At 34.6% G+C, this 16,881-nt stretch overlaps 1 protein-coding gene and 1 non-coding gene across 2 annotated transcripts; both read right to left on the reverse strand.

Annotated features, from left to right (window-relative positions):
- Nucleotides 1–893: 893 nt before the first annotated feature.
- Nucleotides 894–10,897, reverse strand: LOC145567504 (mitogen-activated protein kinase 9-like). The gene is made up of 11 exons (XM_081626797.1): nt 10,258–10,897; nt 7,799–8,207; nt 7,585–7,712; nt 7,422–7,481; nt 6,080–6,229; nt 5,709–5,864; nt 5,454–5,591; nt 5,281–5,357; nt 2,733–2,834; nt 1,554–1,785; nt 894–1,339 (listed from the first exon to the last, which is right to left on the reverse strand). Exons 1-11 carry the CDS (start codon nt 10,570–10,572, stop codon nt 1,268–1,270), a joined length of 1,839 nt encoding a protein of 612 aa, XP_081482923.1. The 5' UTR covers nt 10,573–10,897; the 3' UTR covers nt 894–1,267.
- Nucleotides 10,898–15,067: 4,170 nt separating this feature from the next.
- On the reverse strand, nt 15,068–15,173 carry LOC145569570 (small nucleolar RNA R71). Its single transcript, XR_014096162.1, has one exon. It is a non-coding gene; the product is annotated as a small nucleolar RNA R71 (small nucleolar RNA).
- Nucleotides 15,174–16,881: the final 1,708 nt, after the last annotated feature.

Genomic DNA, 16,881 nt, shown 5'->3' on the forward strand with positions numbered 1-16,881 from the left:
TTATGGCACCACTGATGATTCAACTACAAAGTCAATTCATCTAACCTAAACCATAGTTCTTCCAAATCTCTTTATCATTCAGAAAGCAATTTACATTTAAAATTATGGAAAGCAGTACCAAATTTACCTCAAAGTAATGTTATTTTGAAAATATTATCCTTTTTTTTACAACTTTTGACCTATCATCTTTCACAATTCACATATACAATCTCATGGTATTGTTTTCTAGTTTTGATAGCAAGTCTTTTGATGTGAAATCTTTCCCATCTTTGTCTAATTGAGGTTTTGGGAGGTGGGATGGGTTTTCTTTTCTACTTCCTTTCAATTGTTGTTGTAGCTTCCTCTAGAATTTCTTAGTCTCGGTGTCTTCGCCTTGTTTTCTTTTCTGCTAGCTGCTTGCCCCTCCGCTTCTAGTTGCCTACGCTCTTGATCATCCTCACCGACGTTCTAGTGTTTCAACGCCAGATCATAGCTAAGATCGACACTGATTTCTTTGCCACCTCACTGCTTCATGAATGTCGTCGGTTGTTTGCTTTAGCTTTTATGAGAAGCTATACGTGTTAGCTTCTTAGAGGAAGTTTTGTTTAGCTTCTTTAAGAAGCTTGTTTTTTAGCATAGGTCTTTATGTTTTTTAGATAGAGGGAGGCTTTTAGATTCTAGTAGTCTTCTCTGAGATAGAGAGATTACTAGTACGTGTACCTTTTCAATTGAGAAAAAAAAATTACGTATACAATCTTTTAAGTGAAAGTTATGTCTCCCCTCAAAAGATTAAAGTAAATACATTACAAAAAAAAAAAAAAAAAGAGATTACTCACTAATTACTAGGTATAAAAAAAACTCAGATTACAACTACAATCATCAAAGAGCTGCTTATAATGGCAATAACAAATATGTAAGCAGTGAGAGCATGGAAAACTTTTTCTTCATAAATTACGACGTCTTAAAGGCCAAGAAAAGGTATACATGCTTTTTTAAGCTCCAAAAGGATATTAAAAAATTGAATTGCAAAATCAGTCTCAAACTTAAATGGAGGGCAAACCATATCCCCCACCCTTCCCTCTATTTCGTTGCATACGATGAATTTTAAGACAACAATTGGCGAACGAGTGACAACAGGAAATCTAATCTTTGATGTCTATCGAGAACACGAAAAGGCCCAAAATTTTCTGTAAATATTTGTGGATGATGTTCCAGATGTGTTTCATTTGAAATCGCGAGGAATGCAGATAAGACATCTAACCCCAGTATCCACAACTATCTCAGATAATCAGGTTGCGAGGGCTGTAGCCTTTTTTGTAAGTTCATCAACTGCCTCCTCATTCTCTGCAATTGGTTCTTCCTGAAATTGGAGAAGTTGTGAATACATGGTAGAGTCCAGGAAAAAAAAATCTTCACTAGCGGCTTTGCAACAAACACATTACATAACACCACCATGGTTTTATAGTTGCATCAACATAATTTTATATCCGTTTCATTATTTTTGGCTTGTTACATGTCAACAAATCTGGAAAAACAAGCAGACAATCCACAGAATTGAGGATGAGATATTATACCTCAGGGTCTTTGCTGGATTGCACCCCTATACATTTGGAACCACTGATACTGGCACTCTTCAACAAGCTCCGAGCGCTATAATTGCCTTTATTTTGACCATTTTGAGGCACTTCATTTTCTGATCCTTCGGCGTTTGACTCGGGAGGGCTTTCAAGAGCAGTACGAGCAACTGCTCGACTTTCCATGTCATTGTTTTCATTTGCATCAGTTTTAGGTGCAGGAACTCGCTCCCTAGAAAGATGGAAACATACATAAATAATATCAGTAGAGGGAAGATAGAAAATTCCAATTATAACTGTGAATAGCATACCATTTATACTTCGTATAATGAATTTTTGAACAGGGCAATTCTATGGGTTGTTGCAAGTAAGGTGAATAATTTTTCCTTTTTTTAATTGGAATATAGGTATTGAATTGATCTATTTGGAACTTAAATAGTTGGGCATTGAATTTAATTAAATCTATGAAATTGAATTCAATGTAAGGAAAGTTGTATTATACTTTTATTTCATATTAAGTATTCCCTCCATTTCTTTTTATTCTTTAAATTTCGAATTTCAAGGTCTCCAATGCATATCTTAAACCTAGTATATATATTCAATATGATATTTGTAATTTTAAAAGTTGATATTTGGAAAATAAGTCTCAAGCCAAATCTAACAAGATCTCATATGATATAGTTTTGATCTCATATGAAAAGTTGAACATCAAACGTCAAAATGTAGAGAATAAAAAGGAACGGAGGGTGTACTTTATCTCTTTGGTGACAAATAACATCACTATCAATTACAACCTAATTGTTGAATCATGATTTGTGTGTGTGTGTGTGTGTGTGTGTGTGGCAGTGTGGGGAATAGGAATACTTGCAAAATGTGATTTTACATACATCATATGAGATGTCAACACTATGGGTATAGTGTGGTGCCTATAGCCTTAGGTTTTTGGAAAAGTATAGATCTTTATATTTCAATATTCGTTTTCTTTTGTAGGGAGGTGAGAAAAGAGATGGATGGAGCCATAAAGGCGAGTAGGCAACAAAGCCAATGGTATTATCACTCACGGTGGCGCTCACATTATTTGTTTCTTTTGCAAAGCTAACTGCCAGGCAAAAATTACTGGGCAACCAAGTCCTGAGAGCCACTATATAAAATCAGTATCAGAGATACAAACAGATTTACCTAGGCAAGGAAGCATGCTGCCTTGAGAGTGGTGTGCTTTTTTCACCTTTACCTAAATGTTCCTCGAGATGAGCGAACTGTCTCTTGAATCGATCAACTCCACTGCGCAAGAGAAAAGCAATTACAGGAGTTCAATAACTTGGTAGCAACAGTACGTGTGAGATCCAAAAATACACGGCATGAACAAAACCTGGTACAAATATCTAGAATTACCTACGAACCCAGAATTTATAATTTTATTGATTCATTAAGATGAAGACAGAAATCGCCTTCCCTCACTCCCACACCCTCAATAAATAAATAAAAAAATTTCTAAAAAGAACTGCTAGGACACCAAAAGAGAGACATTTCAGTCGATACTCCACATTAAATTACCAACATTATAGATGCATCCAATATCCATTTTCATACATTTTTCCGTAACGAATTCAAAGTATGAAGTCAAAAGGAAAGGAGCAAAGAAATTAAGGTAAGCATGAATGTCATTTGAAGTAAAAGACCTCAGTCAAAAACCAAACAAGTTTCATTGATATGTATATTGAAACTAGGAGAAAACTGAAGAACAATTATGTTCTTAGTTTAACAAAGCCATGACAACCAGAAATAAAAAATTAATCATCACATATAAAATGGAAGCCTATATAATACACACTGACCAGGATACCAGTCCATGGTTTAACAGAATATTTTATGCTACCAGAGTAAATAAAAAATATAAAAAATAAAAAAGACAGAAAGATAGGTATATTTCCCTTAAAGTAGAAATCATAGCACATCACCAATCACACTAGAAACCAGGTGAGACCATCCAACAAAAAGTCCGAGGCATAATGCCAACATGATACATAGAAAATTACTCTAGCACATAACCATTCAAAAACCTTATCTAGAAGTAACTAAAATCCTTCACAACTGCAATCACAAGAATTTTAGATGCCAAAGAAATTAATGGAAGGAGCCTAGGACAAAGAATCCTGTTTAGTTCAACAAAATTAGCAGTAGCGTAACTTTTAGCAGTTAGGTAACATGTAGCTGTTAACTAGTAGCAGGTAAAGGTAAGCTGTCAAATTAGTTGTTAATAGTACTATGGTGCCTATAAAATACTGGATTGCATTAGGCAGAAAGTAATATAGTGCCAACGTGATTCCAAAAGAATGAAGTTTATTTGCTTTCACAAGGATTATTAGTTCTTACAGGTGTAAAATGAAGAGACCCAAATCATCCAGTTGGTAAAATCCATGTCCAGATTACAATCGAGTGACCATTGGCTTGTGCCCTAAAAGCAAGTAGCTGTGCCTGGGTTGCTTCACATCTTAATTTATCATATTATAGTAAAGAATAATGCATATGGAATTAAGACTAGCATGAGAATGCCGGGTGGGAAAGAAAGCCTAGTTTCTCAAACACTAGAATTGGACACAGTCAAATGCTAGAATTGGCTCACAGAATTCACAATGAACATTCATTAATCTGACACTCTTAGAGCAAGCTTTTAAACACTTCTTTCAGAAACTAATTTACAAGGCTCAAGCAGTTTGGCATAAAGTTGAGTATACACAAGATGCATACTCAACAGTATTTTTCTTACAATCAACAGTCATATGATGGATTGCTTAGATTTCAAAGATTGTAGAAACATAAAAGGAGCTTCAGAAACAATGATCAAGAAAAAGAAAACTGAGGTTGGGTAAATCCCTATGAATTAGTGAGACTAACAGGCTCCTCAAAGAATAAACGAATCAAACAGAATTAGTTTGGTCTTCGTTATTTTCTTCCATACAAACAGAATGGGAAGGAGAGGTAGAGGAAGAAAAACAGGCATGGCTGAGTCACATTTCATATACATAAAAACAACTCTAATAATCCTTGTAATAGCGTATTATTTCAGAAGTTTCTCTTAACATTGTTGGAGAGAAAGTTAGGAGAGGGCGTAATATAAACGAGAGTAGGTGGAGGGCTTAGTTTCTCCAACTGTCTTCTAGTTTAGAAGAGATAAATAGAGTTCAAGAATCTGAAATTGGCTTCATTTCCAGCCTGATCCAGCACATTATTTTGAATTCAATAATGAGAAGTAAATATCCATTCCACGTCCATACAAATTTAATGACAATCATCAAATTGACCACAATAACAGACCTGTCCCCAAAAAAAGTAAAGGATTATTATGAAATCAGCAAGCTGGCATATTTACACCAAATAGCACACAAGTTTCTATCAATATATAGTTTCAAGTTTCAACAAAAGCATGTTGGTGGATTTAATAAACTTTGAGTAACAATGGACTATTTTGCTCGATTCCACTCTGTATAAAATACATATATCGTCTCAGCAAAAAGCCGCAACCATTATTGATGAATAGTGAAGAAATTTATGATGAGTACAAGATACATCAATAGCAGATAACTTTTGAGTAGAAATAAAAGCAGTCATATGTCACCAACAGTAAAGATCTAGAACAATAATACAAATAGATAGAACTTATGATTTCTGAAGACAAGAAACAATACCCAAATTTTTTTTTTTTTAAAAAAGAAAAAAGCAAGCCTACCTGGGGTACATGAAGCTAGTCTGATCCTGGCCACCACGAAGATATTCTTGAAGCATCTGGGGATGGTACTCCAATATCTGTTTACTTCATGGAAGTTTTTTTGTCGCAGTTACTATCAACTTTAACCATTTTCTAGTACTATATTTCAGAATTACCAATTTTACAAGCTATACCTCTCTATAAATTAGCTCTCTAACGTCATCTTTTGCCAGTTTCCTCCGTTCAAATTCAAATTCCAGTTTTGAAATGGGAGTAGTGCAAGGTTCACGATCTGCACTTGACAATCCATAAAAGTATGGATCAGTTAATGCCTGCAAACACAAATAACAAGAAATTCTCACAATTAACCAATCGTTCAATCAAATGACCTGATGATGATATGCTTACAATCAGAAAGCAGCCAAAGGCCCAAAGTTCAGATTGCATACTTCTGCAGCAGATGGTCGATCTTTGGGATCAAATGCAAGAAGACGCTCTAAAAGGCGAAGAGCCAATGGATCTACATTAGGAAACTTTTGTGAGAATGGGATTGGTGGCTTTTTCCTCATGCTACTTAAATATCTTCTGGCCTTCTCATTTCTTATCTAATAACAGAAAGAATAAGCCATCAGAACAAGAACATGAATTCAAAAGAATAAATAAAATAAAATAAGACAACAAATGAAGCTTTCATTATAGAGGCATGGCATTTTGATAACAGGCATTATGCATGTAAGTTTGTTCAGCTGCAAATCCAATTCAACTCTTTAACCTTTGATAAACTAAAACGCAAAAATAACACACTAGTACAAGAACTAACCCTTGAAATGGCTTCAGGGGGTGGAGTGCCCATAAGATCTGTCATAAGGTCCAACTGATGAACCACATTTTTTCCAGGAAATAACGGTTTTCCAGTTAGCATTTCTGCAAATATACATCCTATGCTCCAGATATCAATTGCTGGTGTATACTGCACAGTTGAATAGATAGACAGATAACATTACATTCAAGTAGTGCAATGTAAGCATATAATACAGCCCAGTAAAATGTATATAACATTAATGACACAATGGACAAAACAGTAATTAAGAATAACGGTGACAGCTTTACAGTTATGAATTACCATAAAAAAAAAATAAATAAAAAAAATAAAATGTTGCCTATACAATGTCCAATTCAATAAAATTGAAAGAGTATTTATAGGCAATTTTTCTACTTTGAAGTCCAATTTGATAAAATTGAAAGAGTATTTATCGGCAATTTTTCTACTTTGGAGTCCAATGAATAAAATCAAACATCTCAATAACTGTCTTGTACTGCTGCATAGGGAATAGCAGGCTATACAATTACCCTCCATATAAAGGTCCTTACAGATTTTTACAGCTCAAAAGAGGTTTGGCTATAGCTTACAGGAGTTTCTTTTCTTATACGTTTCATTCTATTCAACTCTATAACATATTTAAGGAGAATTTTGCAAACAACTTAAAGCTGCCAGAAGTCCGTCAATTGTATGAGCTAATATATTAGCTATTTATAACTAAGCTTGAGCTGTTGTTAGTGTTTGCTGTTCGTTGAAATGTGCTGGGTAATACTAATTAGCATTAAGCTGTTTCAGGATGTAGGAAGACATATGGATATGTTTAAATTTAGGCAAAAAGATTTTAGAGGGAAACTAATTAGCTAAAGGATAGATTACCGTATAGTCCCAAGTCCCAACTATAAGCTTTTAGGAGGAAACTAATAGCTAAAGGAAAAATTAACAAATAGTCCCAACTAAAACTATTCTATTTTTAACAATCTCAACCCTTGATTTAACTAGGGTAGGTGAAAAACCAAAACAAAATAAAAAGAAATCCATTGATAATGTACTATGTACCACGTGGACCTTTAACCTGCTTAACAGAATATGGGTATTAGGATAATTTTGGGAAGACACCCACCAAAGTTGGCTTCACTTGTTATGAATGGATTTCAGGAGCCGTATTTGAAACAATTAATACAAATTCAATCTCGACTATCTAGTAAAACTAGGAGCAAAAGTTAAAACAAAACAAAATTGAGCAACCACTAGAACACTACTTCATAGTGCGATCATCTCCTGGGTTGAATGGTGAAGAAATAACAAGAAGCATCAGCTATAAGCTTCAAAAATGAATACTTGCCTTAGAGAAAAAAGAGCCACAGAGTTCTGGAGCACGATACCATCTAGTTGCAACATAGTCCTTCATATAATATATAAACATTATTAGCAAGGGAGCAATTGCAAAAGATGTGGGAGTAAATTTAGGCTGGGGTTAACTTGGACAAGTTTGTTCAGTCAGATACCGTCCAAAAGATAGCTGATGGGGCATCATTAAATGACACACGAGCAAGCCCAAAGTCACATATTTTAAGCTTGCAGTCCGCATTAGCAAGGATGTTTTTAGGCTTCAAATCTCGATGGAAAACATTTGCTGCATAAGAAGAGAAAATCTGATCATCAGTTGTCAAGGCAACAAAAACAAGGCCTGATCTCATGAGTAAAATCTACAAATTTAACCTGTATGTACATATTTCAATCCTCGTAGAAGCTGATACAAGAAAAATTGGTAGTGTTCAGGAGTTAAATCATCATTTGCTTTTATTACTTGGTGCAAATCAGATTCCATCAGCTCGAAAACTACATAGATATCTTTAAATTCTCTTCGAGAAGGGGGGAGCATAATGTGCTTTATTTCTACAACATCTGGATGACGAAGCAGCCGTAGGAGCTTGATTTCCCTCAGTATCCTGGTGGCATCAGAAACATGCTCAAAGACATCATTGATCTTCTTAATAGCTACTTTTTCTCCTGTATGAGTATCAACAGCTGAACCAACAATACCATAACTTCCTTTCCCAATAATTTCTTGAACTTGGTAACGGCTTGCCTCTCCATACTCTGTGAAGAAATCATTTTCCAGTGCACTCTAAACAACAAACAAGAGCACATTTTAGAGACATGAAGAGAAATAGCACCAGATGAAATGCTAGATCTATAAAAACCTCTGTCCATCCAAAAAAATGTAATACTTCATCTTTTTAAACATCTCAAAGATAACATAACATTACCTAAAACAGCAATGATATATTGTAGATTTTCTTCATAGTCCATACTGCAGACCCATTCCCAACTTAACAAAGCATATTATTCTATTTAATGACTCCCAAAGCTTGAAGTATCACTCATTTTAGGGAATTAAAAACAAAAATTAAGACTATAAAAGAAAAAGAGAAAAAATTTCACCAAATTTACAGTCCACCAAGAAAAGGTATGAAAGGTTCAGATATACATATCCCTACCCCTAAGGCCTAAACAGCCGAAACTTATTGAAAAGGCTGATTCTGAAAGACACTTAACACTTTTGTTGTATTGGGATAAGAGAAAAAGAGAGGGAGATCAAAATCAATCATATATGCATGGAAGAATTAAAAGTGGCATGTATCATGACCAAATTTCCCTACTAAAACATATATGTTCATCACAATTTCATAGTCCACAATAACAACCCTGTACTTCATAAATGACTTTAAAAATCATCACTTTAACTTAAAGCACAGATAAACATGCACATACTATAGAAAGTGAAGGTCGAATAATTAGAATTAAAATATTGTCATTAGAATGAAATAAAATACTAATCTAGTGAACAAAGGGCAACAAATATGGCTCAAAAGTGTCTATACTATACAAAGTCCTCTTCATCAGTGAAAGTAAAATTGAAACTTTTAATTTGTACCTGATAAAGAAGAAATTTAGTTAGAATTTAGAAGTTTAAATAGGTAAAATAAAAGGCCAAGCTCTGCCATATGATTTGCTAATATGTCCTACTGTGGTAGAAGATACTAAATGAAGTCAATTTCACCAAGTTTCTCAGACAATGCTTCTGTCAAGCACCTTAGAATCATTTACTTGTTCTTCTGTGTCAGTTTGGGGTACAGTTTGTACAAAAGGATGTTCTCTCTTCCAATTTGATTTTGTCCCCCTCTAAGCCTTGCCGTGTTGTGCATTAGGTTGCCTAATTCATTATTACTTCTTCATTAGTTTATTTTTAAAAGCAGCATTCTCCTTGAGTATCACATCTTTGACTCATAGAATTTTCAATCTATTAAACTGATGTAAAAATCAAGCCACCTCATCTTAAAATTGCATTTAAAAAAGTATCCCCAAGCTTTTTGCTTACTTCCAAAAACAATGAAAATGTACACTACACATAATTTAATAATCTGTTGAACCACTTTGTTAGAGAGTACTACATATATATAATAGATAACAAAGGTACTATATAGAAAAAACAATAAACTTCAATTCTGGGGCTTTTTGCCAATAAAGATTAATTCATTACAAATTAAAATAGATATCCAAAGGGCCTCTAATCAGCAACTTTTCAACTAAAAATTACAATGGACTAAACACCATGCCTGAATTAGAAGTTATTTACTTCTTATTTATCATGAAGTATCATTATAGGGGTAAGGCTAAACGATCCCCTTCACAATCACAAATGCACGAGTATTGTTGCTTACATACAACTCTTCGATTGCCACAAACTTCTCATACAGTATAAATAAATATTTTTAAAAAAAATTAAAATTCACCCCAATCCCCAAGAGAAGAAAAGGTGACAACTTGATAATATGCCAACATTTTTCCTTAAGAAGAAAACTTCAATTCGACATAAAATATCTTTAAATTACTAAAATTAAGAACCATAATACAACACAGACAACCAATGCAATGCAGATCACAATTTCCATTAAAACAAAAAATTAACATAAATTCCCACATTCTCATCATATGGGGAGAACAAAATCAAATCATGAAACCAAACAAAATAAACAAAAAAACCACAAATACAACCAAACTTGCAAATAATTTACAAATCTAACACAAACCCAATTCACCAACAATACCAATCACCTCAATCAAATCAACCAAAAAAAAAAAAAAAAAAAAAAAAAAAAAAAAAAGGAATAAACCTTCTTGTGAGGATCCATTGGAAGAGGAAAACGAGAAGTAGGAGCACGTTTAGGAACTTTGATAGGTTTCAACCCAGAAAGATCAAAGTCAAATTCAATATTAAGCTCTTGTTCTTCTCCTTGTTGTTTTGATGAAGAATGATTATTAATCTGATTGCCGCTGAATTCGGAAATCACAGACACCTGTCTACTGCTACTACTATTATTATTATTATTATTAATTGACTCATCTAATTTATAACTATTATTAGCAACAACACCTCCTCGACGAGAAAACCATCGACGAACCCCATCCACCAATGTTCCATTCCCCATATAACCCCAACCCACAAACTATTTTTTTTTTTTTACTCTTATTAATTGTAATTAAATTAAATTAATTAATGTAATGATATGCTCTAAGAATTTGATTCTGCGTTTTTCTCTCACTAAAATTGAAGGAGTTGAGCGAAGGGGTAGGAGATGAAGAAAGAGGGAAGAGGGGTTTGAGAGAGGAGAGAGGAGAGAGAATCTGGAGAATTATTCGCCGCGTTATACGATGAATTGGTCTTAAAATGTTAAGCATTTTTATTAATTATTGGTTTTTATTTTTAATAATAATAATAATAATAATAATAATATGCCGTATAATGTCATAATCTAGGGTTGTTTAATAACGAAAATGGGAGTAGACGTGGATGAGTTAACTTTTGATAATGGGGTTGATGTTTGGGTTTTTAAACCGGTTAACTAATTGTAATGATGGGTGAAGGGGAGGAATGAAGTGGGAAGTTGGATGTTTGTGTGCGTGATTGCTGGTTATTAGTTGGCTATTTTATCATCTTCCATGTTGTCAATCTAGTGAAGTGCAATTAGTATTATCTTGTTAGTACTTTTGTTAGTATTATCTTCAACTACCTTAATTGATTTTTTTTTTAAAAAAAGGTAAGTTTTGGGGGTGTAGTGGTATTTAAGACCTAGAATCGAATCCCTTCTACATTAAGGGTGTATTATATTGACCTGATTTTCAATGATCTGAACTTATTATACCTTATTAAAAGTTATTTTAGTTGTAATTTATATTTGGATAACCCTTATTAGAACTTATTAAATCTTTACTGAACTTATCTGAACTTATTACACCTGAAATAAGTGAAAATAAGTTAAACAGAACATACCCTAATGTCCTTGTAGATGTAGCTCTCTTTACACCTCTCTCTCTCTCTCTCTCTCTCTCTTTTTTCATATTAAATTTGTTCATAAATTTTAATACTCCCTTTTTTTTTATTACTAGTTAATGCCCGCGTTATGCTCGAATTTTTCATTTAATATATGGTTCAATTATCTTTATGCATAATATAGAAAATTAATTTTGTTTGATGATTTTTTTTAGAGTATGATGCATGATTTAATTAGTATCAAAATTAACACACCTTTCGTCTTTTATTCAGTCAAATTGAATATGGGATCTTAAATAATGAGATAACAATAACTTTAAGTTTTTTTAAATAAAACAAAATTACCAACAAAAAAAAATACACAAAAAAAAAAAAAAACTTTTAAGTTTTTGGGCGGAAAAATATTTTATGAAAAGTTGATACTTGTAATCTTGGGATATTTTGGTGATTACTTTAGTAAATAATATAGATATAGATTATTATTGTATCTATTGTGGCAAGTGTTATAATAATATAAGGGTGTTTTTTTTAGACAAAGTCACAATAAGTAAAAATAGAGATGAGATTTGATCCTTATAAAATCTTAGGTATCACTAATAATACATTAACAAATTAAACTAGTTGGCATCTACACACCTAGGATATTTTAAGACTTAGGAGGTGTTTGATTTTTACGGGGTAAAGATAATAGAATTAAAAAAGGGATGGGAAGGGGGAAGGAAATTAAAGTGATACCAATATGTTAGTGACTATGATCGAGTCAAGGCAACTCGAGGATCAAACAAGGGAATCCACACCCTCCAGTGCAAATGTGCTTGTCAGTGTTGGGACTATGAGATTAACTTCAACAACCAATTCAACTAGTTGTTGGTCGAGCCTAGAGACGATGTGTTTGAAAGCTATCTAGGTAGCCCAAGGTTTAAGAAGACTATCAATGACATCTCTAGTGACGACGAATTTTAATTGGCCACACAATAAATATATTTCTGAAATACTTAGGCCTTATATTTTGTATAGAACACTCACTATCAAGAGATATATTTTCTTGAAGTGTTCCTTTCTTTTGTGCGTATATATTTCTATATTTTAATGAAATACCTTGAATGTTGTCTTATTAATCGTATCATTTAATTGACTCAATACTTCTTAAAATTACTTAGAGTTATTACTTTGTATAATTTCAAAATGTCATCAAGCATACAAATTAGGGGAGGCATTTGTTACACCCAAAAGTTAAATTTTGTTGACTCGTGTTGACTTTAACAAGTTTAGGGGAGATTAATTTATTGACCAAATGTAGAATGTTTAAGTATCAGACAATTTAGTGTTGAATTGACCATCATCTCAAGTGAACGCTGAATACAATATCAAGCCCAAAGTTATAAAGGAGCGGTCTTTGTGCAGTTAGAGTTCAATTCGAATAAGATGTTGGCGCCAAGAAGAATGAATCGACTAGCGATTACAAGAAGTTTATGGGTAGATTTTCAAGGGCCTTTTTGCCTATAACTAAAGTGATGAGCGTCGTTTATGGCGCTCAAAAGAATAAGATTTAAGTTCATTTTCTTTATTTTCTTTCATCATTTTCATATAATTTTCTTAGTTTTATTTGATTTTCCATTTTTATAATTCACTTTGGTTTTCGATTAGTTTTTACAAGTTTTTCATATTTTTAGTTGATAATTCATAGTTTTAGTTTTAGTTTTATTTTGTTATGCTTTCTCTCGTTGTTTTATTTGTGTTTTGTAGGTGAATAATCAAGTCAATTTGCTCATTTTGGGACTGCCTTGCTCGCGCGCATCATATCGAGTGCACTGATGTTGGGGATGCTCGGGAGCGCGGAGTTTAATCAAGCAAAGCGAAGGAGCCAAGGCCTCGTGCACCACACAGGGGTGCACTCACGCGGCACAGGGGTGCGTGCGCGCAGACCCAGCTGTGCGCGCGCGCGGTTGGTGGGTGCGTGCGCACGGCCCTGTGCAGCCTCCTTCGCTCGATTTTTCTATTTATAGCTTTTGACTTTCTTTTTTTTAGGACGACTGAACTTTTGTACTTTAGAAATAATTTTCCAAAAATAGTAGAGAGAGAAAGTAGAGAGAGAAGCTTAAGATTTACTTGTTTGTACTTGAATTTGATCTTAGATTTCAATTGGATCTTGAAATTCCTTCTTCAATTCAATGAAAGTTTGTAAGATTTCTTTCCTTTGATTTACTTTTAATGCAATTCTTTCTAGTTTATTGAATTTTGATTGAGATTACATTCCTTGCTCTAGAATTTGTTGATTGATTGATTTTCTTTTGATTAAGCTTTAAATGAATATGAATTTGATTGAATTTGTTTCGTTCCTTAATTTCACCATGATTAGTGTAGATTAGTTGCTAGGGAGAAGGGGAAGCATGCTTGATTGATGGTTTTTGCTAGTTGATGATACTAAATTGATTGGATTGTTGCAATTAAATTGGTTGACATAGTTGTGCATGTGATTAATTAAACTAGGAGTGATTAACCTATAAGATTAATCTAGATTGCATTGCAAATTTCAATGACATGAACCCTTGATTTGAGAATTGCTTTAATTGATTGAATTTGATTGTGATTTTCCTTGTTAGCCATTCATAGTGAACCCTAGCTTGGCTTATAGGAGATAGCTTTTGGATTCCTTTGATTGCAACTATTGTTTGTCCCTTGTGATGTTGAATCGATTGAGTGATCTATAAATTAGCATAATCATTGAGCTTGCATGTGGAACCTATATCCCTAGTGTTTAGCATATTGAATTCTTCGATTGTCTAGTTTCTTGACATATTAGTTACCAACCACAACCATTTATATTATTCGAATTAGATTGACATAGGCTATAGCATCGTTCCTACTCATTCCTTTGGGTTCGACCCTTGACTTACCATATACTTGTATCAGGTTGGTCGAGTGTTTACAAATTAGGTTTGGCTCTAGGGAGAGGTAGATAACGACCTACATTTTCCTCTTGTCAAAATTGGCGCCATTTCCGGGGAGTGATATTGGTTCTTTGTTATAGTTGTTGAGTCTGTTTTACCTTTAATTGAAAATACAAGAAGATTTTCTTTTAGGCTACACTTGTAGCCGTGCTACTAACCATTTCTTTTGAGATTTTATGCATAGAGCACGTGGTCATTCACTAGTGCCATTTGATCCGAAAATTGAGAGAACTACTGCAAGGTTGAGGGGTGCTAGACGATCTTTGAGCCCTAGCATTTCAAGTGAAGAAGAACCACAACAAGAGGAACAAGCAAGAATGGGAGAAAATCCGAGAGTGGCATTGAAGGAATTGGGGATTCCCGGTGCATATAGATTTGAGAGTGGGATTGCTCCACCTACAACACCGGCATATGATTTTGAAATAAGACCGGCAATGGTCACTATGATAGAGAGGCGACAATTTAGTGGGGCCAAGCATGAAAGCCCACTAAATCATCTCAAGGAATTCGAAAAATATTGCAATACTATCAAGGTGAACGGAATTTCCCAAGAATTCATCCGCCTCAAGCTCTTTCCCTTTTCTCTCATAAGGCGCGCTTTGGAATGGCTAGACAAGGAGGTCAAGTCGAATTCTCTAAGGACATGGGATGAAGTGACCAAGGAGTTTCTATCCCGTTTCTATCCGTAAAAGAAAACGGCGGAGGCTAGAGCTTTGATTCAAGGTTTCAAACAAAAGCCAAGTAAGAGTCTCTATGAAGCATGGGAGAGATACAAAGAGTATCAAAGAGAGTGTCCTCATCACGGAATTCCAACCTATCAAATTATTCAAATCTTCTATGGAGGCCTTAGCCCTCAAGGAAAATCATGTTTAGATGGAGGAGCCGGAGGTCCTATCATGAACAAAACGGAAGAGGAAGTGGTGGACATAATTGAAGACGTAGTGAGGTATTATAGAGATTGGCAAGATGGAGAAAGAGAGTCAACTAGCAAGAGTAGCTCTTCGGTGTACTCGGTTGATCATCTAAATGCAATCAACAATCTATCCTCACAAATGACAAACTTGGGGAAGGAGATGTCCGCTATCAAGGCAAAGTTGGAAAGTGCTACCTACCAAGTTTCAAGTCTTCCCTCCCAATCTAAGGGGAGAGGTATGTCTTCTAATTCTCAACCCCTCCCTCTTCTAATAACATGCCTAGTGGATGCTTGTTTTGTGATGATTGTGGGTGGTACGATCATGATGTTTCTAGTTGCCCTCATGCATGTATGGATGCTTGTGATGATCAAGATGGAAATGTGTATGAGCATGTGAACTATGTGTCAAATAATAATGATTCTAGGTTTGAGAATCAAAGAGGTCAATGGAATAGGAATTACAACAATCATGGAAATTTTGACAACTACAACCAAGGTGGTGGTTATAGGAACCAAAGGAACCAAGGTTCTCGAGGTAACTATAACAATCAAGGTTATAGTAGCCAAAATCAAAACCAAAATTATGGTAATCAAAACCAAGGTTATGGAAACCATAATCAAGGTAGTGGTAACTATAATCAAGGTTATGGTCAAAATCAAAATAAGGGTAATTGGAGCAATCAAGGTAGGAGCAATTTTCAAAACAATGTTCAACGAGGCCCTCCACCCGGATTCGCTCCAAAGACTCAAGGTGATAATTCCCATTCACAATCCTCTTCCTCTAGGTCTAATTTGGAGGAAATTATTGAGAATCAAAAAAAGTTGTTGAACACTTACATGGCCGTAAGTGATAAGAAATTTAATGAAATGATGACTCATAATAAGATGCTTGAAAACCAAATTTCTGAACTTGCTAATGCTTTGAAAGACCATGCTAGTCCTTCTTCCTTACCTTCCCAAGGCCTAGATCCCAAGAGACCGGTCAATGCTATTGTCCCAAGGAGTGGTAAGGTTCTTGGGGAGAGTTTGCCTAGGAAGAGTGAGACCAAAGAGGGCACAAAAGAGGTTTTGGTTGAAGATGAGAGAGATGGTGCATCTTTGAGTGAGGTTGAGATTGAGAAGCCTAGTGAGGTGAGAATGGAGAAAGAAATTGTGAAACCCAAGCTTCCTTATCCACAAAAATTCATGAGACATAAGTTAGATGAACAATTTGGAATATTCATTGACATGCTCAAGCAACTTCACCTTTCTCTACCATTTACCGAAGTTGTCACCCAAATGCCCAACTACGCAAAATTCCTCAAAGACATTTTGAGTGGTAGGAGGACTTGTGATGTTGTAGAGAAGGTGAACTTAACCGAGAATTGTAGTGCAATCATAATGAACAAGATGCCACCTAAGCTCAAAGATCCCAGAAACTTCTATATCCCTTGTGCCATTAACAAGATTCAAATTGATAATGCCTTATGTGACTTAGGAGCTAGTGTTCGGTTTATCAAAGACTTGAACTAGGGGAACTTTTGCCTTCCAACATTACCTTGCAATTGGTCGATAGGTCAATTAAGATTCCTAAGGGTAAGGTAGAGGATGTTCCTTTGAGAGT

This window comes from Chenopodium album, chromosome 11, assembly GCF_948465745.1.
Source record: "Chenopodium album chromosome 11, dcCheAlbu1.1, whole genome shotgun sequence".
Lineage (NCBI taxonomy): Eukaryota > Viridiplantae > Streptophyta > Magnoliopsida > Caryophyllales > Amaranthaceae > Chenopodium > Chenopodium album.

What these genes read in the sequence shown, in the direction of transcription:
- LOC145567504 (XM_081626797.1), bottom strand. Translation starts at nt 10,572, where the DNA reads ATGGGGAATGGAACATTGGTGGATGGGGTTCGTCGATGGTTTTCTCGT. An exon ending in ATTGAAATATGTACATACAG is followed by an intron (nt 7,713 to 7,798) that starts GTTAAATTTGTA and finishes CTTCTTATGCAG; the next exon opens with CAAATGTTTTCCATCGAGAT. An exon ending in GTGGCTCTTTTTTCTCTAAG is followed by an intron (nt 6,230 to 7,421) that starts GCAAGTATTCAT and finishes TCAACTGTGCAG; the next exon opens with TATACACCAGCAATTGATAT.